The 23,521-nt window shown below is 41.5% G+C and overlaps 1 protein-coding gene across 1 annotated transcript in view; it reads right to left on the bottom strand.

Annotated features, from left to right (window-relative positions):
• ttyh3b (tweety family member 3b) overlaps positions 1-23,439 on the bottom strand; it is a 29,095-nt gene extending 5,656 nt beyond the window's left edge. Inside the window, exons 1-14 of the mRNA XM_042485120.1 lie at positions 22,926-23,439; positions 21,501-21,686; positions 13,705-13,901; positions 8,455-8,566; positions 8,120-8,340; positions 7,307-7,402; positions 7,089-7,161; positions 6,876-6,951; positions 5,050-5,105; positions 4,805-4,897; positions 4,508-4,600; positions 4,286-4,422; positions 2,217-2,390; positions 255-330 (exon numbers count right to left, since the gene is read on the bottom strand). Of these exons, the coding sequence (XP_042341054.1) occupies positions 255-330; positions 2,217-2,390; positions 4,286-4,422; positions 4,508-4,600; positions 4,805-4,897; positions 5,050-5,105; positions 6,876-6,951; positions 7,089-7,161; positions 7,307-7,402; positions 8,120-8,340; positions 8,455-8,566; positions 13,705-13,901; positions 21,501-21,626 (1,530 nt within the window). The 5' untranslated portion in view covers positions 21,627-21,686; positions 22,926-23,439. The remainder of the gene's footprint in view (positions 1-254; positions 331-2,216; positions 2,391-4,285; positions 4,423-4,507; positions 4,601-4,804; positions 4,898-5,049; positions 5,106-6,875; positions 6,952-7,088; positions 7,162-7,306; positions 7,403-8,119; positions 8,341-8,454; positions 8,567-13,704; positions 13,902-21,500; positions 21,687-22,925) is intronic.
• Positions 23,440-23,521: the final 82 nt, after the last annotated feature.

Here is a 23,521-nt window from a genome sequence, read left to right as displayed (position 1 = left end):
GATCCATGATCACGGTCTAGTTTGAGCACAGAGGACACTTGCAGTGGTGTAGGGATAGGGGACTACCTTCCAATATCCACACTAGCATGCTACAAAAACATTAGATACAAGTACATTTATCAGCACAGTGCTTCCTTCTTTATGTTCTAAAATTATAATCTCTGTGGGTTCTGCAGTTTGGATTATTTCCCAGCTGCACAGTGGGTATTGGAAGATAGTGGAGGGAGAGTGTGTTCTAGAAAGTGTGCACTTACAGAGGGTGGAGGGGACTCCCTGCCAATCAGGGGGGTGTTCTCACACCGAGGGTTCTGAAAGTTTGCGTTCTGGCTCCTGCATTATAGAATAAGAGGTTACTGCATGTGGTCACCCTGCCACTGGTGCTCAGTTGTTGAGCTGTTGTCCATCTGTTGTCTGCTCATGATTACGACTTAATGACTGTCTGACAAATGGCCTCAGTCATAATTACAAGTCAGGGCCTTAAGCTTGGTGGTCCCATATAGCCAGGGGTTAAACACCTCTGCCACAGTCCAACATAGTTAAAATTCTCTCTTAGCAATGCACAAAAAACAAACATTTAGCCTCAAAATGGGACACTAGCTCTGTAAAATAATACTTTTATCAGTTGTGTGTGTGTGTGTGTGTGTGTGTGTGTGTGTGTGTGTGTGTGTGTGTACCCACAGGAAACTGGTCTTAGGCATAAAATGTCAGAGGTATATGTTGGCAGTTGATAACTATTGAAATATTTTTAAAAACGCAGGTGTTTAAAGATATTTGTTCATTAAGCCTCAGGTGTCCATTGAGAGCACATTTCAATAGGAAGCCAAATAAGGGCTATTTGCTTGATGTCCGTTATTTCAACAGCGCAACTGGTTACTGATGAAAACAGTCAGACACCTACAAAACTTAGGTAAATATGACAAAAATATATATATATTAAATGAACATAGTTCAACTTACGGTGTTAATGCAAAGAGATACCTATGGGAGGAGATTATAGTTTCCACAAGGAAAATAAATCAAAATTATCTGACACAGTCCAAAAACTTTAAACTAGTTCAAATGTATTTTTTACACAGTTAGCTTGATATAAACAACATACATAAATCATAGTTCAGTGTGTAGAGCTCTTCTTCATTTTAAAATAAACTGTATGGTATTTATCTTTAAGGACACGTTAGTGGTTTTCTATGTTTTGGTCCATCAACTGTAGATGTACGTTTGGTTTTATTGCCAAATCATTTTCTAAAATATAGATCCATTGTAAATTACTAAAAGTATTGCCTTGGATTATGTGAAAATGGTCATTTGGCAGCTAGTCTTGCTGCTAGCAGCTGACTCTTTTTCTTGATTGTCAGATTCCACAAGCACATAACGAAAAATATAGGCTCACAACTGTATAATCATGCAATTACAGCTTAACGTTGATTAAAAAGCAAATATTACCAAATATGCCAATCACTGTGAGCTGTAATCTCAGGCAAGCATCAAGTCTCATACCATTGTGGTGTGGACCAAAACTGACTATCTGGCTAAGTGTAAGGGAATAAATCGCTATATAGCCCCACTGTATGCTATTAAATGTATTCGTCAGTGTTGTGAAGCATACAGGATTTGTTAACTGCCCAAAACATGGAAAACATGGTCCTTTAACAGTCTAAAAAACTCACAATGCCACATAACTTTCAGAATACAAGTGCTATTTTCTTATTTCTTGCTGTTTCTTTCTTAGCAGCAAACACCACAAAATGCCTGATGAGCTCGCAGCTAAAATACTAACAAGCAGTGGCAGACTAAAGACATGTATGCTTATTTCTCTTCTTTGTTGTATTCAGAGCAAGCACTCCTGTGGCAAACTGTAACACGTAACAAGCAGGGTGAGAGTATGAACTTATACTATGGCGAGTGAATTCTCTTTTAACAGAGTTTTTTTTTATTGCCAACATTGTGGACTATAACAGGCAGGCTGCATTTTTTTCTGTCAGCATCAAAGGGAACGCTAGTGAAGGGTTTTAACTCACTGTGTGAAATATTGCTGACAACGTGTCACGAGGGACATGCGAGCCATACAGAGCAAAAAACTAGCTACTCTATCCTATCGCAGGCAGTGAGCGTTGCTATGCTGCTAGTCTGGGTCGCGGGGGGGCAAGCATCAGCTACCTATGGCAGGCAGTGTATTGATCCTGCTAGCCTCTAGCTAGCTGTGGGTGCTAACTCACATGTATTCAGTGACGGGGGCATTGCTGACAGTGTGGGCTGTAGCGGGCAGGCTAGCTTCGCTACCGTAGCTGGAGCCACAGCTGTAGAGACTGGGCATGTGAACGCGGTACAGGTTATCGTGCACGCCACCCCGTGAGGCACCCGACTCGTCCTCTCCGTCTTCCTCATCCGTCCTTCAATTGGTCAGGGTAAGGGCAGGGCACGAAAGGGCATGATGGATAGGAGGGGAAAAGGTAGAGGGGAGGGAGATCCGAGAGAGACAACAGAGTGTAAACAAGTGGTTGAAGAGGAGGTTAGGAGGGGAAGGAGTACTTGTACTGTGTGGAGTCCCCCTGATACAAAAGACTGGGAAAGGCCATGCCTTCAGCACCAAAGCAAGAAGAAAAGGAACATGGGCAGCATTCATCTACAAAACAGCTCCACTACAGGTACAGTGGGGTTTCTAGTGTTACTAAACAGCGCAGAGTGGACCCATGAAGCTGATCTTTCTTGCTGTGTGTGTTTACACAATATTAAACTGTATGAAGATAGTAGACTCTTCTATATCCTCTTAAAACGTAGAAACATGCAGTCTTTTGCTTCATGCAGTCATCCTCTATTCACATAGAGGATTTGCTCCTGATAATCACTGTCCATTTCATACTGTCTAAAAGTGAATCAAACTTCAAAAATCCATTTTCTGTTAAGTACTTCATGCATCACTGAGTGCTCCATGAAACTTAAAGCAAAAACATCAGGAAAAAAGGAGATAACATGGCTGGTTTTGGGCAAACCATTTTTAGACATAAAATGGTCAAAAATGTAAAACGGCCAGCAACGTAACACAATGAGGCATCAAATAAGATATGTGCTGATTTGGAAGTTGGATCTCTGGCTACAGAAATGTACTGGCTTCTACAATGTATGGGTCAACCACAGTAGAAATGTACATGTGCATATGTAGACCCTATTATCGAGATGTTTTTTTTTTTTCCTTCTTTGTTGTTTTTAGGAAGTCTATACCAGCTGTCAACACAACACAATCAGGCTGGTAATGTTTCAAAGAAGAGGGAGGGACTGTATGAGCAACTCATTTAGCGGGCCCCACAGTATGTTAACAGAGGCATAATGCACAAAAGTGGTTACTGCATTGACTGGCCACCAGATGGTGGTGTTTCACTTGGGCAACCAAAAAAGAGCTAAGTTGTGCAGCACATCGAAGAGACTCAGCAGTTGCAGCACAGTCAGCCTAATATGCAACCAACCCCAGTTGTTTTTGCTAAATTCGGGGACATTGTGGATAAGTGTTTTATACCTGCTGGGCCATGCATTAGCACTGATGGTAATTCACACCCAACAAAAAAGCGTAAAACACCACAATAGTGGCACAGCGGTGTTTCGTAATTCAAATCGTTCACCAGAGTGAAACCCACCACCCGGCATGTAGAGTCAAGAGCTCTGCACTTTTACCAAATAATTGTTTGAATGGCTGTTTGAACAGGCCATTCTATCGGACCATAGGGTTATTAAATTTCCTCGATATCCACCATCATTCGCTGAAGCCCAAAGCATTTCCAAATCAGGACAGGGAGAGAGGAGAAAGGGACGGAACAGAAGGAGGAAGTGGGGCACGGACAAAAAAAAACAGAACAAAACAAAACAAAAAAAAAAAAACGTGGTGATACAAAATCTAACACAACACTGGTGCTCCGAGTCCACAGCGGAGAAAGGAAAATGAGAGATAAGTACAAACATGGAAACAAACAATTAGCCAGACTGGCAGTGCTAACTGCAAAGAATAAAATAAACAAAACTTGCAGAGAAAACTGGATGGATGCAAAGACAGGCAGGAAGACATACGAAAGGATACAACCGCTCAGGAGGCAAAAACACTTAAAGAATGACATGCATGGGCACCGTGGATTCTTTATGGGTCTTTCCACTGTTTTCAGGTCATAAGATGAGTTTAGTTAAACAATTAAGAGCTAGTAATATGTTAGCTGTTAGTGTACAGATTAACTATAGAGACAGATTTAGGGAATGTGTGCGTGTGTGTGTTTGTGAGAGAGACTGTATGTGTGTGTGTTACCTCTTGCCAGGCCAGGTGTGTGGCACACTGCACACAATGGAGGAGAACATCAGAGCCGTGACAAACGAGAAGAGAACCAGGTAGATGAGACCCTCCACCCCGTCATAACACAGCCCAGTCAATGCCTGAACGTAGTCCTGCACGGAGAGGAACAGGAGTCAGTTAAGTACGTTTTGGATCTGAGGAGTTTTCTCTTCAACCACAACACACACAGTGACTCACCATGTGTAGGCTGCGACAGTCGACCAGAGCAGTCAGCTGGTGAAGACCAACTTCAGTGGAATTCAGCACAGACTGGATTTGCTCGAGACTCCCCTGCATACAAGAAGCAAAGGTTACACATGCATGCTCCAATATAGATATCCACCTTCACGTGAATCCTCCTGCACCGCGTAAACACGTGGTGCTTTTGTAACTGCCACTTTCATCATGCTCCCACTAACGCAAATCCACTCATCTGTGAAAATAAAGACCTCCAGATCATCGCGCACACACAAGCACACACACACACACACACACCTTGGTGGTGGCATAATCACGTGTAGCTGATCTCAGTAGCTCTGCCACATCATCCTGCATCTCCACCAATGCTTTGTGACTCCCTGACAGCCTCTAAAAGAACACAAACAAAAAACACACACAAAAAATACATCTTGTGAGTATTTGATTGCTTTAAGCAGGTAAATCACCTGAAATACAGGGATCAAATAAAACTGTATTCTGTAATAACAAAAAGAATAACTCTAGCAGGAGGGTGAAGTTACCTGCTGGAAGGGGTTAATTTGGCCAGGGCTGCACCTCAGGTAATACTGCAGGATATCTGGGAATGAACGGAGACATACATATCAATAGACTCATGATAGAACATTTGAAAATCAGGGTTCCTACATTTTAAGGCAGGTTATATTTTTAAAATGTATTAATGCCACTCAAAATGGGTTTTTTTCCACCTAGCATTTGTTGGCAAACTTTGTTGGAGATTTTGTGTTTCTCAGTGCATTTGGCATTATACTTTTTACATAAAATACACAGACACAGAGCTTCATATGCACTGCCTTGTATCAGTTTCAGCTATGCCATAAAATCTTTGTTAAATAGCCAATTTTGGTTGAATTTGCACTTTCCCATATTTTTCAGAGTACAGTAATAGCTAGCTTGCAGAAAGTGGATCCTCTGCTCTGTGCATCCCAGCCAACAAAACATGAGTGTTTTTGTGTCCGCTATCCTGATCTGTGTGATGTTAATGCGAGAGGCATTCAGTAAATTATTTAAGAAAATAGATGTTACCACTTGTTTTGACATTTTATAAAGCAACGGCAGGAAAAAATGATTTAATAAATACTACTTCCTGTGTCCCATGTTGCATTTTTAAGACTTTTGAAAGATTGTTTAAGATATTTTTATTATTTTTAGATCAATCAGTTCAATGCCTTTAAAGCATTTTTAAGGATCTGCAGGAACCCTGTAAAATATACAGTTCAGTGGACAAAAGAGAAACACTATCACTGTATGTATCAAGACTTTCTAAACCCAGAACCTCTCTATGGAGGCTTGTTAGCAACATTACTCAGGCATAATTCGCTGCGAGTGAAAGTGTGTGTGTGTGTGTGTGTGTGTGTGTGTGTGTGTGTGTGTGTGTGTGTGTGTGTGTGTGTGTGTGTCTGTGTAACAGAGGCAACATCTGTGCTCTACAGAGCGGAAACAACTGACAGACAACAGAACTCATTAGATGACTGCAAAGAGGGAAGTGAGGGAGGGAGAGGAAGAAAGGGAGCAATTGAGAGGTAAAGAGGGATATAAAAGGATGAAGAGAGAGAACAAATCGCATAATGATCCTAAGTGAAAAAGCTAAAATGTGCTCTGAATATGTTTGTTTTTTCGTTTTTTTTTTTACATTTGGGACAGGCGGGAGGAAGAGCGATGCAGAATTGCTGATGCATTGCAGTCAGCAGAGAGCGAGGAAGAGCTTTTAGATACCGGAGTGTCAGTCAAACACAACCCCCTTGGATACACACATAAACACACACACTTGTTTCTTAAAATAGAAGCAACTTGTCAGGGTGAGATTCAACCGTCGGTGTGAATGCTAAAGTCTATTCAAGATATTTCTGCTTATTTATCAACCTACAGTGTCTGCCTATGAGCAGTCCGTTGACCAATCATATTCTTTCCTTCTTCATGTACCAGCTTTATAAAGTTTACTTTTGTAAAGTGTCCTTGAGTATCCTGAGGAGCACTCTATAAATAAAATGCATATGTTATAAAATGTGCTGTCTTTCTGCAGCAGTGGGGAGTCTAAGTCATCCCCAGTTGTCATAAATATGAGCAGTTGTGAAATGGGAATTGTATACAGAATCTAATGAAATACTGGATTGTTTGTCATCTTCAGGCCTCTGAAGAAAATGTATCTTTGGTTGAATTACACACAACTGATGGACAGATTTAACATATGACGAGTTTGCAGGTAGACACTGCATTGTTTGTTTTTTTTGTACAATTCACAAGCCTAACAGGTTTGGAATCGCTGTCTTCTAGCACAAAAACCTTGCTGCCATCAGTTTACAGGATCCATATTTCCTTGTCTGCATACCTTGGTTGATGACAGCGTTTTCCTTGGTTACCCTGGTGATGTAGGTATCCGGGGAAACGCAGAAGTCGCTGGCTGACTGTAAGAGGGTGAGCACACATGACACATCAGGCTACAGTTAACATCCATGCTAAGCACTCTCGCTTGAGCAGTGGGAAAAAGATTACATCATTGCAGAGCCAGGGAGCTCTGCGATGTTGCCATGGTTACACTTACAGCAGCGACAGCCAGTTCCAGGCCGAGAGACCCCCAGCTGATTATCAGAGTCAAAACCCCCAGCAGACACACTCTGAAGGACACAAAAATACATATTTTTAAGTCAAGATTCGGCTTACAAACATGACATGCATCACACAGTTTTAACGTGCAGATTCAGAGGAGATCTGGATCGTCCAATGGGAGCAACGTTTGGGTTATGATGCAAAGTAATTTACCCAATCAGAGTGCCTCTAGAGTTGCGTATCAGGCCGAAGAGCACCAGAAGACAAATGAGTACATCAAACAGCAGCAGGCCAAGATACCCCAACCACCTGTAAAAACCCACATTACCAGAGGAAATATTCAGTGACAACATTTTCAACACACTACACAGAAGCAAAACACATCAACTATAGAAAGATCCACAAAATAATCATCTATAAATCGATTATCCACCCTGTGTTATGTTGAATAAAGAATCAAAAAAAAAAAAAAAATTCTTAATGAATTGGAGTTGAGGGGGCCGTGACTAACAAAAGCACAACTATATCACAACATCCATTTATTAACTCTCACACAGCTCATGCAGTATAATCCAAGTCTCATTTATCCAGTTGTATTCTTGGTACTTTCCAAACACATGCATTTTCACTAAAACGTTACAATTTAAAACACTTTTATAAGTAGTCTCAGGCATGGACAAATAGCGCGCCTGGACAAGCTCTGCTCAGTGGAATGCAAAGGCAGGACTCAAACATGGATTCTTCATTCACTTAGAAGAAAGAAAGAAGTTATAAAAAAAAAAAGGAGCCAGTACTTCATTAACTGGGCTTTATGGTCAGGCTAGAGTGGTCTTTTTTAGTGGTTTAAACTTGCATCCTCTGAAAGGATTTTCTGCCAGAACCATGGTATAAAACTGTATATATCGCAATGTTAAAACATTGTACAATAACTTAGTTGAATTCCCTATGAATAGACATTTTTTGGGCTAAATCAAGCAAATGCTTTTTTACATTAAAAAACACATACAATTACTCGTTAGCACTGACCTGTAAAAATCAAACGCCTCTGTCTTGCGGGCCAAGTCCTCAAGGGAAATGTCAGTGTTGGACCAGAAGGGAACATCCACCATCAGCCTCACCAGCTCATCCAGCTGTCCCTGCAGCTTTTGAACGATGGACACGTAGTCTGTCTGCTCCTGGAAGGCTGTCTCCAACTGGACCAAGCTCTCCTCCACTGTCTGGTTTAAGGCTAGGGCACTGTCTGACACCTGGGCATTCACAGGACAGAGAAATTAACCATGAAGCTGACAAATATAACTTCCTTTTCTTTTTTTAATTGGATTGTGAGGGGAAAAAGTATAACAATACAGGAGGTAACTCACCAGTTTCTCCACCCCAGATACAGTACGATTGGCGTGACGGAGGGAGTATGCCAAACGACTGGCTCCATCACTCGACTCCCCATTTCCGTAGAATCCTACAGCGATGCCAGCACTGGGAGGCAGAAAACAGGAAGTGCCAAGTATTAACACAATATCTGATTCAACCATAGGATGGCACCAAATTAGTCAATATGGATGAATGAGTTCAATAATAGTTTGTTTCTCCTTTTCTCACAGTGACACATGCACATGCACGCGTGCGCGCGCGCGCGCGCACACACACACGTCAAAACAGCAGCAAAGACATTGAAGTTATTAAGTGCAGTTCTTCCGTTAACCAGCAACAGGCGGCGCTGAGCTCTTTGCTTTGGTGTCACCCTCCAGCTTCCTGCAGGCACAGGACTACCAGGAATGATTCACACACACACACACACACACACACACACACACACACACACACACACACACTCAGAGTCTACACAATAATTGGGTCACCAGACCGCACATAATATGATCCTTCTGCAGCTCTGCATCCACATTCACACATGACACATGCAACAATATCTGCGGTTGCGGGCCCCAGCACCCTTTCTTCCAAACCCTTGTACTCCTTAACCACGTTTACACCACAACTAACCCCTCACCCACCCAACACCATCACCAACACCATCACTTCAAATAAATTCCCCTTTACACTTTCTATTTCTTCACATCTCTCCCCACACAGCCCCTCCCCACGACGCTCTTATTTTCGCACTCCCCCTGTAAAGCTCTTGTAGCCCCCTCCTCTCTCTTTGTGTACTGTATGTGTGCGTGTGCGCATGTGTGTGTATGAGTGCATTCTTTGTATTGATGATGTTCCTGTCTGTACACTAACAACGGACAGATTTGTAGATGGAAATTTATGGCCATTGTTAAGGCAATTCATTCTAGCCCATTAGATCTTGAGTAGCCCTGTGTTATAGCTGGTTTACACACACACACACACACATGCCTTTATTTAGGTGTGTGTTTATGTGTGTGTGTTTCAGAGCTTTACGATGGATTTTATGTGTTCATGTCATATAAAACAAATACAGACAACACTGCCTTGACAAGAGAAACAGAAAAAAGGCGTGGAAGCATATTAATGTCAATATCCTGTCTTTTATCTGAGCATTTCCTCACCCATCCCTGCCTCCCAACATCTTACTCCATCCTCCATGTCATCTCAGTTTTAACAGTAAATCATCTCTACTCCTGTCTGCTCATCCTCTTCTTCTCTCCTGCCACTTTCTCTCCTTACTTCCCTCCTCCCTGTCCTCCTTCTCTCCAGGAGTTTTATCTCCCTGGTTTAATACCTGCTGCTCCTATCAGGGGATTTCATGGCTTTATTAACCAACAGCTTAGGATATGAGGCATAAAAAGGAGGGAGGCATTTAGCCAAAGGTTCATAAGTCAAATAACTGACAGCAAACAGTGACCAGCTTAGCTCTGATGGAAAAAAATCCCCCACATAGAAAAATGCACATACATCACTAGGACATAATTTTTCCTCTGAGATACCTGCTCTGAATGATGCTGACTCGGACAGATACAGCGCTGCCTGAGTCTCTGCTCCAGTCCATTTTCAGCTGAAACGGACGGACATCATAACGCTACAAAAGGCTTTGCTGTACCTAAATAAGCACGCTAAAATGCACTTGACTGCAGTAGAAAAGATGGTAAATGTTGTATTCAGTCAAAATTGGGTCCATGATGAGTTCAAGTCCAAACCAAACTGAATTATCTGAGTCCAACATAAATGCATCCAATTAGTGGTACAGCGAAATGGCAAGTCTCATTTCCTTTTACTTAGTCCTAAAAATGCATCCCAAACACTCAAACTATACAGACACCTCAACCCACTATTGACTACCCACTAGTGAGGACATTTTATCATCAATTAGATCCTACTAATGATTATCTTTGGGGATGCGCAAATCCAATCCATATTGGAGCCCACACTGACGTCTGGTATCAGCCTTTTCATAACCCACACACATCAAATCCTTAATATTTTCATGTAATCAAACATCGTTATTGATACTAAGTATGGCTGGTATTTATTCAGCAACTAATGCATGCATTTACATTGTGTAATATGATCTCTATTTAGCAGCTTTGATCATTATTGGCAATGTTCGCCATTCCCATGTTGGACTGAAATTCCCTACCTGCACCAACAGTAGTCACAGGTGTTGCTGTAATCTTGGACAGGACTGTAATCTTGAGAATGACAGCTTCGTCTCTTTGTCAATGTAATAATAAACTTTAGTGTTAGAGCCGTCAGTTAAATTCAGTCAGTCCCAGCCAGCTGCAGAGTCGGGTCTTGGTGCAACAGCCTCCTTGGCCTTGTGTCAACTTACATAAAAATGATTACAATGAGTTCCAAGCAGTGTAATATATAGTTTTTAAATGTGGGGAAAATAAGCACTGGTATCAGACAAGTCCTTGGCATTGGTAGATATTCTGAGTTGAGGTAATTATTGATGATTATTAATACTATTATTTATTTATTTATTTTTATTATCATTGTTATTCATCTCTTAATGTTTTTTATTAAACTGGAAATAGAAAGAAAAAGTTTTTTGCTTTAACTCATCACTATCAAGTAAATATTGATTGCACAATGTAATGGCTACAGAATAAAAACACAATCTGCGTTTGAACTGTTTCCTTACAAGTCTCACTTTCACTGTGTTATTCTGTCTGTGCCACATATGATCTCCTGCAAAAATGAAAGCTCACTTTCCAGAAAAAAGGTCATGTGTCAACCATTGCAAAACCAAAACAGAAAGAGGACAGCTCTTTTGTTTTTCCTGGTAGTTAAGTTCTTTGCAGTTATTATCACCAGCAGCAGAAACTGCAGACAAGGGAATAACCAAATTAAGACTGTGGTAGTTGCTAGGTCTGGAGGAAAATGGGAAACAATACGATTGTCTTTGTGACAGCAGTGCAAACAAAAATACCACTTGAAAACACTGGGAAAAGTTGTCTGTTCCCACTTTGGGAGATCTGTAAGACCACAAGGGGAATGAATAAAGCCAAAAGCAGCAACAAATTGCAAAAGTACTTGTGGTCAGTTACAAAATAAATGTTTTTTTCAGCAGGCCCGCATGCCGTTGCAGGGAGACAGGTCATAAAATCTTCCTTTAAAAGTTGAAAACAACCCCAATATACTCAGTTCATTGCTGAAAAACCTGGAACCAACAAATGTTAGTTTTCTCTGTTTGTTTGCTCTTAGTAATTGATTTGAAAAATGACTTATTATCAGAACTTCAATAACTTTCTGTTGATCGACTAATCCATTATTTGACTAATCCTTTCAGCACCATTTATACATAGAACAAAAAACAACTCAATACAATGATGAAGCTGCTTCTATTTGAACACACTGCACCTGCAAACAAATGGAGGAAGCCTACATGTTGTTGGTGCTGTGCCAAAAATAAAGTATGATGTCATATTGAATTGTGGACAAAGAATCGCATGAGCACCCCCGCAAGCACACACACACAGATCCATATCAAATATTCAATAAGAAATATTATAGCTAATCATGAAATATTAAAAGCTGCAAAAAAAACACTCTTCAGCACTGAGTCACGCGAACACACACACAGACATAGCTCCCCCGACTGTATAATTCATTTCTCGTCTCTGCATCAAATCTGCTTCTGTCTCCATGGCAACGTTTCTAGGCCAGGGAGAAGGCCGATCTGAGAGAAATAATAAATAACGGAGGGGGACTAACAGAGATGAAGAAAAGGGGAAAGAGAGGGAGAAAATGTCTGGAGAGGGGAAGCAGAGAAGTAAAGAGGGAGTAAATGAAAGAGGGATAGTTTGTGTGTGCGAAGAGGAGCAGAGTCCACAAAGCCCAGTGTCTGTGGTCAAAATACACTCTAGCCTGAAAGATCTCAGAGTGTACACAGCCCTCAGAGTCAGATAAACACTAACAGTGGAGTGTAACCACCTGGCTGGCTCCCAGTTACACCACATGGGCTCTCTTGCTTAAACAAGACTCAGTGGACTTGACTGGTGCAATGTAGGTAGATTTACAGTCACTATGTGTGATAGCTATGGCTGCTGTCCACTGGACACCTTCTATCTCCAAAATGTTGGCTTTGGATAAAGGGACAAAACCATCCTTGTTTTCTGCTTGATAGGAATATATTTTTGACATTATGAAACGGTTTAAAGGGTTTTCTCAGACCACCCTTCCTACTGTTTAATATCCATTATTCTCTCCAAAACAATCACATTTTTACTAAACTAAAAAAAAATAGCAATTTCACATGCCCACTACAAGCAGACTAGTGATGTTTCCATTAAAATGCAGGATACGTTTTAGGCAAATTCTGCAACATTTCTGCAAAATAAAATATGAATTATACATGTCTCCATGAAAAAGAGGACGTATTAATATAACTGAAATCCACTAACTCTGAAATATTACGACATTTCATCGTTGTTTCCATATTAGAATGAATTTGTGCGCCATAATCCATCTTTTCAATGCAGTCTCTCTATTAGCTGCTAGGGTGATGGAGAAACAATGGCCCCCATCTGGACTCAAACCTCGGACATTGCAGTTATGTACATCCCCACTACAGGTATTTTCATTTTCCATCTTCCCACGGCAAAAGAATCAGAAGCAAGCACAGTGACATCTAGGCTCTACCCATCAGCAATTGTAAAAAGCTTTTTTTGAGACATAAACTTTTTCTGGCTTTTCCTTGCATTTTTTTTTTTTGTGCACATTTAGAAAGTGCATAAAAATAGGTAAAAGGAAGCATAACTATTATGGTGAGGAAACTGACACTACCATAAGAGCACACAATGTTAACTGGGTAACTATTTGACTCAAACATATCTAATTCATGCCATTTTAGTGATATTATCTATACAGCTGTAAACACATAAATAAAGCTAAACAAGGCAGTCAGATTCCTTGATATTTTGAGTAGGATCAAGTTGTCAGTCTTGACAGTGCAGCAATAAGCTTTATTATACAGAACCAGCAAATCAGTGCCAATCCTCACCTATTAATCCCCAGAGAAAAGTTAGGCTACCGGACAATTCCTTTAATCGGGGACAATGATTAAATGTATCGACCTTCTTAATAAGAAACAGATCTTTTTGTTGCAGCAGTTGCAGGGGAACACCGTCAAATCCATGTTTTCATTGTAAATGCATAGACGTGTTAATCTTGTGGGGATAACCTCTCACCTGCAGACGAGCGTGGCAATGATGACGCACCAGGCGGTGCAGCAGCAGTCTGCACTGGGCTGCTGGGAGTGCGTATGAGAGTGTGAAGAGTCATCACTCTTGCGTCGCCGGCAGCAGAGCCAGAATGAGTAGAAGAGAAGGAAGAGGAGGTCCAGGCCCAAACACAGCAAGGCCACGGCCCCGAGCAGCAAAATGGACTGGAGAGAGGGAGGAAAGAGGGATTGAGTAAAAAAAACAAACATTTAGTGGCCACAAGAAATTTCTGATTTCATTATACAGTTGATGTTGTACTTTTTCTGTCAAACTCAGTTTGATTTATTCAATCCTTATCACAGGGAAAAAGACAATTTAGGAAGTAGCTTAAATATACAGGAAGCAAATCAGCTGATATAAGCAGAAACCAGATACGAACACAGACCACATGGTTTAGTTTTCCTGTGCAGACAGGCGCACACAGATAAACAAATTGTGCTCCTCTCTCCGGCTATTTTAGGCCAAAAAATAGTGGCCGTTAAACGGGTGTTTGACGGATACCATGAAAAACACATTTGCACAGCATCAAACACGCACATCTCCATCGAGTGAGCGGAAGCAATGCAGTTGGGGAGCTGTGTGCGCTAGAGACCCACCACACAGATCACACACCCTCTGAAAGCTTTGAAGTGTAAAAAAACGACCGGGGTGGAGGGGGCAGACAGAAGGAGAAGTGAGGGGGGGGTAAATTTGGAACAAAAGAAAGAAGCTGGAAAGACAGAAAAAGGAGATGTGAGAGAAGATAACTGAACTGAACACTAGAAAGGCAGAAATGGGCAAAGACAGATATGAGGGCTGTTATAGCAATTTGCTTGGAACTGACGAAATCTTTTTTTATCTCTCACACACACACGCACGCACACACGCATGCACGCGCTCGCGCGCACACACACACACACACACAGAGCAATGTCAGTACTTCTTTCCCCTCTGGGAATGTCTGGAAAAGTCATTGTAGTGCAGGGCCGTGGAGAGACTAAGGCACGTTTCTGGAAAACCAAAATTTCCACCTGCTAGACTACTCACAGCAGACAAAGGAATTGTGCCACGGTTCTGCCAGAGACAGCAACAGAATGATTCTGGGGACTCCTCCACAGACGATGACAATAGCTGGCTCCACCTCTGAGATCCTCACAGACTTCCTGGCTTCCCAGGCTTCATCACCGCTGGTTTTTGTGCTGACCTATATTTTTCCTCACTGCCAGCCAGCAATTTCCTCACCCTGCAGCAATTTATGCACCTCTACTGTAAACATGTGTGTATTTTAGATGAGTGTATATGGGTCATATTCAAAAATGAATTTAATGTAATGTTTTCTGTTTCTTGGAACTTATCGGGGATGCAATCTTGGTAAAGAATAATATTGTGGGCGAATGGCTTCATATCTCACAGTCAGGTCCTCCAGAAGGGGCCACAAGATAAATCTGAAGGGTCACAAGATGATTAACGGGATAAGAAAACCACATATTTTTGCAAGGTACAATAATTTTTTTAGATTTTCAGAGTTTCCTCTAATCTTTGCTTTTTTTTCTTGTGAATTGCAGGATAACTTTACCTCTTTGGGACTCGAAAGATCAGTGAAGAAAAAAGCGAAAAAAACTGAACTGGTCTGATGAACTGGTCACAATCAGTAAATACATACAGCTGTTACTGAGGTGTTACAAGAAGACTTAATTTCACGTTTTCTGACACTATTTTCTGACAATTTATGGACCGAAAAACAAATCGGAAAAAATAATTAACACATTTATCTACAATTAAAATAAGCATTAGTTGCAGCCCTAATTAACACTAAACACAAAGAGGAGCTGAAGCTGATGGGAATGTACTGAGCTGTGCAAGTATTTGGTCATAAACCATTTTCAGGTCATTATCAGGTTAGTGCTAGATTTTCTTATCTGTGGAGCCTGATGTGGCTGTTTTTCCAAGGAAACTCTGAAACATCAGACATAAGCGTTCTGACCGAGTCACACTGGAGCCAGCTGATATGCTGTCACTGACTTGTCTTCGAAGGCACAAATCTCTCTTCACATTGAGAAACAATGCAGCCTAATAAGGTCAGCATTTCTAAGTAAAGCGTGGACTGTGACAGATGTATAACCCGGCCAGCAAAAGGGCACTGTATCAAATCTGGAGGGCTGCAGCCAATCCAGTCAGGCTAGTGGGTCACTGGAACACTACAGTAGAACGGATACAATATGAAATATAATAGGATGTGACCTGCAGTGGTGTAATGTGACATCTGAAGGGAGAGGAGAGGGCTAATCTTCCAACAGCAGTCAAAACCACAACCCTCAGTCCCTGCTGAGGCATCAGAGTACTTCTATTGTCTGAGGTCTCAAGCCTACAGCTGCAAGATATTAATTGCAAGCATTAAAATGAACTTTAAAAAATTCCAATTACTCAGGTGATGGAGACAATGTTAGTTTAAATATTATAAAATGATTGTGGCTTTTATCCTCGTACAATAGCCAGGAACAGCCTGCATTTATGTGTCAATTCTGGGTTGTTGTTTTTTGCATTCACCACATTATTACTTTCTCATGGGAAAGCAGTTGGTAAAGCTGCAATGAGCGAGAGGAAATCAGTTGATTGCTTTCTCATAGATTGCTTTTACTACGAACAGGTTAAAGAAGATGAGCGTAGGATGGGAGGAGAGGGTCCTGATGGGAGAGGAGGGGGAGATAAGCGCCGTAGATTCCTCGTCTCTGGTATTATCCTATGTCATTATCTATGGGCTTACTGCTAGAGATGTTTGGCAATGGCAAAGGCATTTTGTGCTGCACTAATGCATTGTTTGATCTCCTGTGTCTTTAAAATCAACGTTAGGGCTTAAAACCATATAGAGAAAAATGCATTAAGCCTTAAAGAATGAGGATGAAACCTCATGGTGTATAACGATAAATGTTTTCGTGACATCCATCCACCATAAATCATGTTACCAGAATGACACTGGGATTACACAGATACAGGGATACAGAGGAAAGTGATATAATAGAGAACGTGTGTTATTTTCATCAAGACCTGTAGAGATGAAACAATTTGTCAATCAATATAATCAATAGAAAAGGAATTAGCTAATTTTTTGATGATCAATCAATAATGTATGAAGTACTCATTTATCAAGTATTTTTTGCCCCACATGGGATTCAACTTAATGTCTTTGGGTTGAACCCAGCTACACGGCTACAGGGATGTCACTCATTGGTTTGTGGACTGGTGCAGAAGCAACCATGTTCGGACGAGAGGTTGGACCTGTTAAGGAGCGAGGGGTGGATGGCACTCAGGAGGCCATACCCTTAAATATGCACAACTTTAAGTCTTAAATAAAAGTGAAAGGGTGAGTCGAATGAAAATTCACCCCTGTACAGTTGTCATGGTTGTAAGAATTAGCTATAGGGACAAGAACTGCTTTTCATACCATGCTCTGACCTCATTTAGGCATTTTAATATAGCTGTCTATGTAGATTGACTGGCTTCTGGAGCCAGCCTCAATGGGCCATTCAAGGAACTGCAGTTTTTGGTACTCCACGTTGGCATCATTTTTTTAGCCCTAGAGGTTGCTGCTTCTCTCGGTCAGATGTTTTTCAAATGTGACCTTAGACTTTGGGAAATCTTTTTTTTCTTCTATTTTCTGACATTTTATATACAAATGCATTTACTATCAAGAAAATAATGTACAGATTAATCATTAGTGAAAGTAATCATTAGTTGCATCCCTATAAAATACTTTTAATCCATTAATCAAAATCAATTCTTTTTATTCTTTTCAAATAAAGTAAGCAAATGGCTGTCACAATGACACAAACCCAATATGATTTATTGAAATAGCTTGTTTGGGTTTTTTATTTTTACCTAAAAACAAGTGCAAAACTCAAAAGTAGGATTTTTTTTATAGAAAAGCACACTGGAATTTGAGAAGCTGGAACCACTGAATGTCTGGCATTTTATCTCAGGCAAATTATTTTAATGATTAATTGACACTACAAATTGTAAATATCATGTGTACTAGATGCATATACAGTGACAACAACTGTCTCAGGACTGTTGATATCTAGTGTACAGGCTTAAATTTAAGCATATAATCTGATTGAGGACCAGGTCTCTGCAGCCACTTCAGTATGCTCCCACTGTGTATAATGGCCACTAGATTAACTGTCAGGCTGACAAACCATCAGAGCAGATTAAACGTGGATCAATTAGCTACTAATAAGCATGGTGAGCTTGACTGTGCATGTGTGTGTACTTAGATGCAAGTTGTGTGTGTGCACATCTATGCTACTGGAGATCAGCTTGCAGGCTGGAGGAGGGGCTAAATGTTAAACGCTCAGGCACAGTGATCTACTTTCAATCTGTCCGTTTACGTGTGTGTGCGTGCACGCCTGTGAACGCGCGTGTGTGCTTGAGCTGACAGGATCAATCACTTCCACCTCAGTAAGTTGTCCTTGCACTCACCCTGCCTGTGTGTTACTCTGTTGTCTGGCCTTGGTGACTATCCTCTCAACTTCTCTTGAAGGCTCTGACTGACCTTAGGTTCATTCTGCTAATATTCACCTGCACCACTGGGTCAAAGGGCAAACAACTCAACAGCGAAATCCGTTCTCAGACAAAGGCATTTGGTGACCTGCGTGGCATAAACGTGTAAACGTGTGTGGCATTTTTCTAATTTAAAACACAAAAGATATTCAAGACTGGTACCTCCTGACGTTGATCCACTTTGATCCTTTTTAAAATGCTATGAGATAATGTCTTCCACTGTGCAAACCGTAGCACACTATTCAAAATACCAATTACAGTCTTACTTTCCACAGCTGGGACTACAGTATGTGTTATTACAGGTCACATGATTCCTCTGTAATGTTCTGCAGCTGTTTTAACTGTGGCTGGTAGCTGACTCTGCGATTTTACCATAATACAAACAGATGAACACACACACACACACACACACACACACAGATAGACACACAAGCTGCTCCAATGCCTTGCAGAACCTCAGGATAAGAGCTCCTATTTCAGCTCCTCAGGAAAAAAAAATAAAACGGTTTTCTTGCAAAAAGCCACAAAGTCAGCATCCAAAATAAAAATCAAAGTCATGAGAGACCAACTGCTCTTGTGAATGAATGCTAAACAGTTTTTTTGTTTGTTTAAGAGAAAAAAACTTCTGCATAGGAAAGAACAAGAGTGAGTGAGTGAGTGAGTGAGTGACATTGTGTGAGAAAAAAGTTTTGAGCAGATTCAGAGCTCAAGAGCTGAATACAAATGAACCTGTGCCAAATCACATCAGAAAGAAAAACACTACACAGAAGAATCTCTCTCCATTGTGTGGGAGTGTGTGAGAGTGTGTGTGTTGTGGTGACGGACTTGGTGCACTGAAGGACACTGTGTTGGACCTTGTTTGTATGTGTGTGTGTGAGTGTGTGTGTGTGTGTGTTTCTCAGCTGGATGAGTGGATGCATGAAAGCCTTTGAGACAGATATACTGAGCCAATCTAAAGACGGGCTTCAGTGAAAGAGTGAAAGAAAGAAAGAGAGCATTCTTTCACAACAGACTACAGCCCTCCCCTTCCCACTCTTCACTAACTCCCTCCCTCCCCCAATCCAATTCAACCTCCCTCTTCTTGTTCTTCTCACCCTTTATCCCTCCCTTTCCCTCCCCTCGTCTAGCCAGAATTAATGATTTCACCCTGAATAGGACCCCTATATTCACCCCCCCCCCCCCACCCCCCCACACACACACACACAACCCCTGAGGGAGATCTGTGACCTCACCTCGACAAACAACACTGCTAAAGTGCTAAATACGCAGTGACACAGAAACTGAACATACTGTATGTGGCATATATACATACAGCACATACTGTACAATATGCACAACTGCCAAACGTACAAATTATGTACAGACAAACATATGATCACAGCGCAGGATGCTCAATGACATAGAAACAGCCCCGTCTGCTAAAATATGTCAGGATGTAATTAGTCTAAAAAGGGGGTCCTTAAAATTCCAGTGGTCACACACATTGACACACACACTCACAAAGGCCCATAGTGAAACACTGAATAGCTTGCAGGAAGTGGCTATTTGGCAATTTAGAAGCACCTCCCATGGCTCATCGAGCCTTCTCTCTCTCCTCTCGCCTCCAATCAGTCTCTTTTTATCTTTCTCACTCCTCCTCTCTCCCTGCTTCCCTCTCCAGTTCCCATCTCCCTCCCTTGTTCATGGCCGTGGGTGCCTTCCCACGCTCAGCTCTTGAACTTGCACGCCCTCCCTCCTCTCCCCGTACATGACAGCGAGCTGCACTGAGGGCTGACTGCAGCCCATGAAATGCGGGATTCTAAACGATGTGTCTCGGCTTTCTGTGGGTTCACAGGGCTGTGTTTTCTGGTGCAGAGACCTGGAAGTCACCTTGTTTGAAAATTCAAATGAAATGCAGCAAAACTGGGCCAAAGCCCCTCTTTGAGATGGAGCTGCTCTCTGAGGCAGCACTGCAGACTCTTGTCAGTGTTTCATTAAAGAAAAGCGCTGGGTTAGTTATTGATATGAGAGATATCGTCGTTGATTTTCGGATATTGTCATATCATGAGTTTTGTTTCGTCCTGGTTTTAAAGTCTGCATTACAGTAACGTGATGTAATTTTATAAACTAACCAGACTGTTCTAATATTTACCTTTACCCACTTAGTCATTATATCCACATTACTAACAATTATTTATCAAAAATAGTCAACTCCACTATAATGCAATATTGATATCGAGGTATTTGGTCAAAACAAGTGTGATATTTGATTCCCTCAGTGTCAAGCAGCCCTGTCGCAGAACGACTGCAAATACGCTTTTAACTCAGTCTAATGATTGTTTTTACATTCTGATTAATCCAAAATAATGTAAGGATATAGTAAAAAATGCCCATTGGGTATTCCCAAAATCCAGGCCGGTGTCCTCAAAGTGCCTGTTTTGTCCAACCAACAGTCCAGAGCCCATAGATATTAAACTTGCAGTTGCATACAAGTGGAAAATAACCTCAAATTTAAGAAACTAGAATCAGAAAGTGTTTGACATTCTGGCTTTATACAATACTTCAACTGTTGATTGATTATCAAAACTGTCATAATCAAGATCATTTTCTGTCCACTGACAGAACTATTGCTTCCGAACACTTTTGGAGAGCTATGGATACTCGCTACCCCCAATCAGATTTTGTAGGATGACGTGTAGGAGCTTCAAACAGTTCATCCAAACTGTTATTTAGATCTTTTTTAGAGTCATGAAGAAGTCAGGTTCTCCAATATTTTCAAAGGAAAAGGCAAAAGTTGAGAAACATAAAATTTAATTTTGTTTACCAGAGCTGTTGTCTTTTTCTTTCCTATCTTTCTATTAATCCTGGCGTTTCTCAGATTTATATTGCAACTATTACATGTCCCAGCCCCCAGGTTGGGAACCACCTGAGTATTGATTAATAGACTAATAAATTCTGCATTACATTTATCCATAACAATGATGGAGCAGCTAAGGGATCAGTGTCGTGATTCAAGGACATTTCCCTCTCATACACACACACACACACACACACAAAGGATTGATCGATGCGGGGAGGGAACCCACAACTCTGTGGTTGCAGGACAGCCTCAGTCACCACTTGGCCACTCTGCTGTGAAATTACAGTGTGGGCAGGTGGCAGGAGGTGGGATGATAAGGTGATGCTGCATGATGACGGGGATGATGAATTCTGAGTGGGAGGCAATTATTCCCCAGTACTTGTCTTACCTTCTGGTACTCAGAGTCCTCCGGTCTGAAGTCACTGCTCACAAGTTGGAATTCAATGTTGAAATGAGGCAACCGGTGGAGCAGATTCACCCACCAAGGCGGAGAGTAGTTCACTACGGCCGCCATCCTGAGCCAGCTGCCTGCCGGCTGTCACTTCACTCTCTTACCCGATTCCTCACAGGGACACTGTTGGGAAATCCAGGACCGCAATAGGTTAACAGGGCACAGAAATGACTTCATGCACAATTCACACCGCCTATTAACCAAGATGAAGGCTCAGTATCCACAATTCTTACCACTTATACTGTTTACCACCAAAACTTCAGACCTGCTTCTATCAACTACAGTAATTACTCATGACTGACATTATTATGAAGCCAATGTGATGAGTGATCTGTGATTAGTCACTTACAAGGGTGGGATAAACATGCCAATCAATATCGACATGCCAATATATTGCATGTGCTCTTTTGACATTTGCTGAGAATACACATGCACAGTCTTATACTAAAAATGTCTTGTTCATTTTACATAGTAATTTGTTTTTCTATTAATTTGCATGGATGAAAAAAAATAATAATTGAAACACAGATTTTTTCACTATAGAATGGCAGTTCTGTCTTTTGCATGTCGGTCTTTACATGTCAATGACACACCTGTACAGGCTGCTGTGTGTTTGTGTGATTAAAAAGGGTTAAATTACTGCAATATGACAGATTAGTTTATGCCAGTTTTCTTTAAAATTAGGTGAAACTGTGAGTCCTTTACTATGGCATGGTTAATATGATTATTTTACCATTTAAATGTATTTTCCCTTACAGTTCCTTCTGTGTTGTATGGGCAACATCTTTGTTGCATGCAATGTGCTTGTATCATAACAATATTTGTGTCATTAAACAGCTCATATGCCATTCCCAATCTAATCAACACATATGATATTTGTACTAAAATACCATTTAAAAACGCCCATTGTGAACACATTAAACCTATAGTGTATTTAGACATACTGTACATGAATTACAGCAAGACAATAGCATGGCTGACAGCTGCCTCGCATCACCCAATTTACGCCCATACGGCAAAACACAGGCTTCGTGAGATAAATGTGTTGTGGTCGGTGAAATGGCCGTTTTATCAAACCCCACACACAGACACGACTCTTTCTTTTGTATTGACTTAACTGTACCAACGCATGTAGGTCAACTCAGTCGAGGGTATTCAAGCCGCAAGCATTATTTATTCTCAAACGCTGAGACAATAAATTGTTAGCTTAAAAAAAAAATCGGATTAGCTAGCTATATCCCGCTTTGTCCGTTAAAACTACCGCAGTCTCCCGGAGTCGTCAAGGCAACGAGGCAAGAATCCGCTTCATGTCTGCGGATATCGCAGCTTCAGTGTCGGGGGGTGAACCGTGTTACAACCTACCTACTGGATCCAAAGCAGCGGGTGCAGACTCTCGTTTATGTAGTCTTGGGAGTCCAGGGCCGGCGTATATTTCACCTATTGTCTTCCCAGATCCGGTGGTGGATTTGAACACCACAGCCGTGCGCTGCTGCATCAACGCGGCCGTACCGAGCTAACTGCAACGGTCCCAACCTCATTGAAAACGACGGAAAAACGGTCACCGACCCGGTCCGCTCACATTTCACCCAGCCACCCTGCTGCTTTGACTGCCTTTCCACGAGTGCAGCTACGTTACGGCAGATTAAGGGTTAAAGTCGTTGACCCGCAACCCAGTATCTTTCTTTCTTTTCTTTTTTTACGCCGTCGTTGTCTTTCTTAATACCATAACGGTTTGTGCTCGTCGGCGCTGTTCCCACGATGACCGTCGGTTCAGCGCATTTAGCGCTGCGGCTCTTCAATTGGATGATATTGTTGGAGCGTGAAGCAAACACGGTGTTTAAAAAGCCCTGGAGGACGGGGCTTTGCGGCAGCTCCAGCTCTGCAAGTGTGTGTGTGTGTGTGTGTGTTTGAATGGGTGTTTGTGAGAGAGAGAGCAAACGTGCAAAAGGGGCGCCCCC

The sequence above is a fragment of the Plectropomus leopardus genome, chromosome 4, assembly GCF_008729295.1.
Source record: "Plectropomus leopardus isolate mb chromosome 4, YSFRI_Pleo_2.0, whole genome shotgun sequence".
Lineage (NCBI taxonomy): Eukaryota > Metazoa > Chordata > Actinopteri > Perciformes > Serranidae > Plectropomus > Plectropomus leopardus.
Note: the sequence above shows the minus strand (reverse complement) of the source record. Positions and strands in the feature narration are given on the sequence as shown.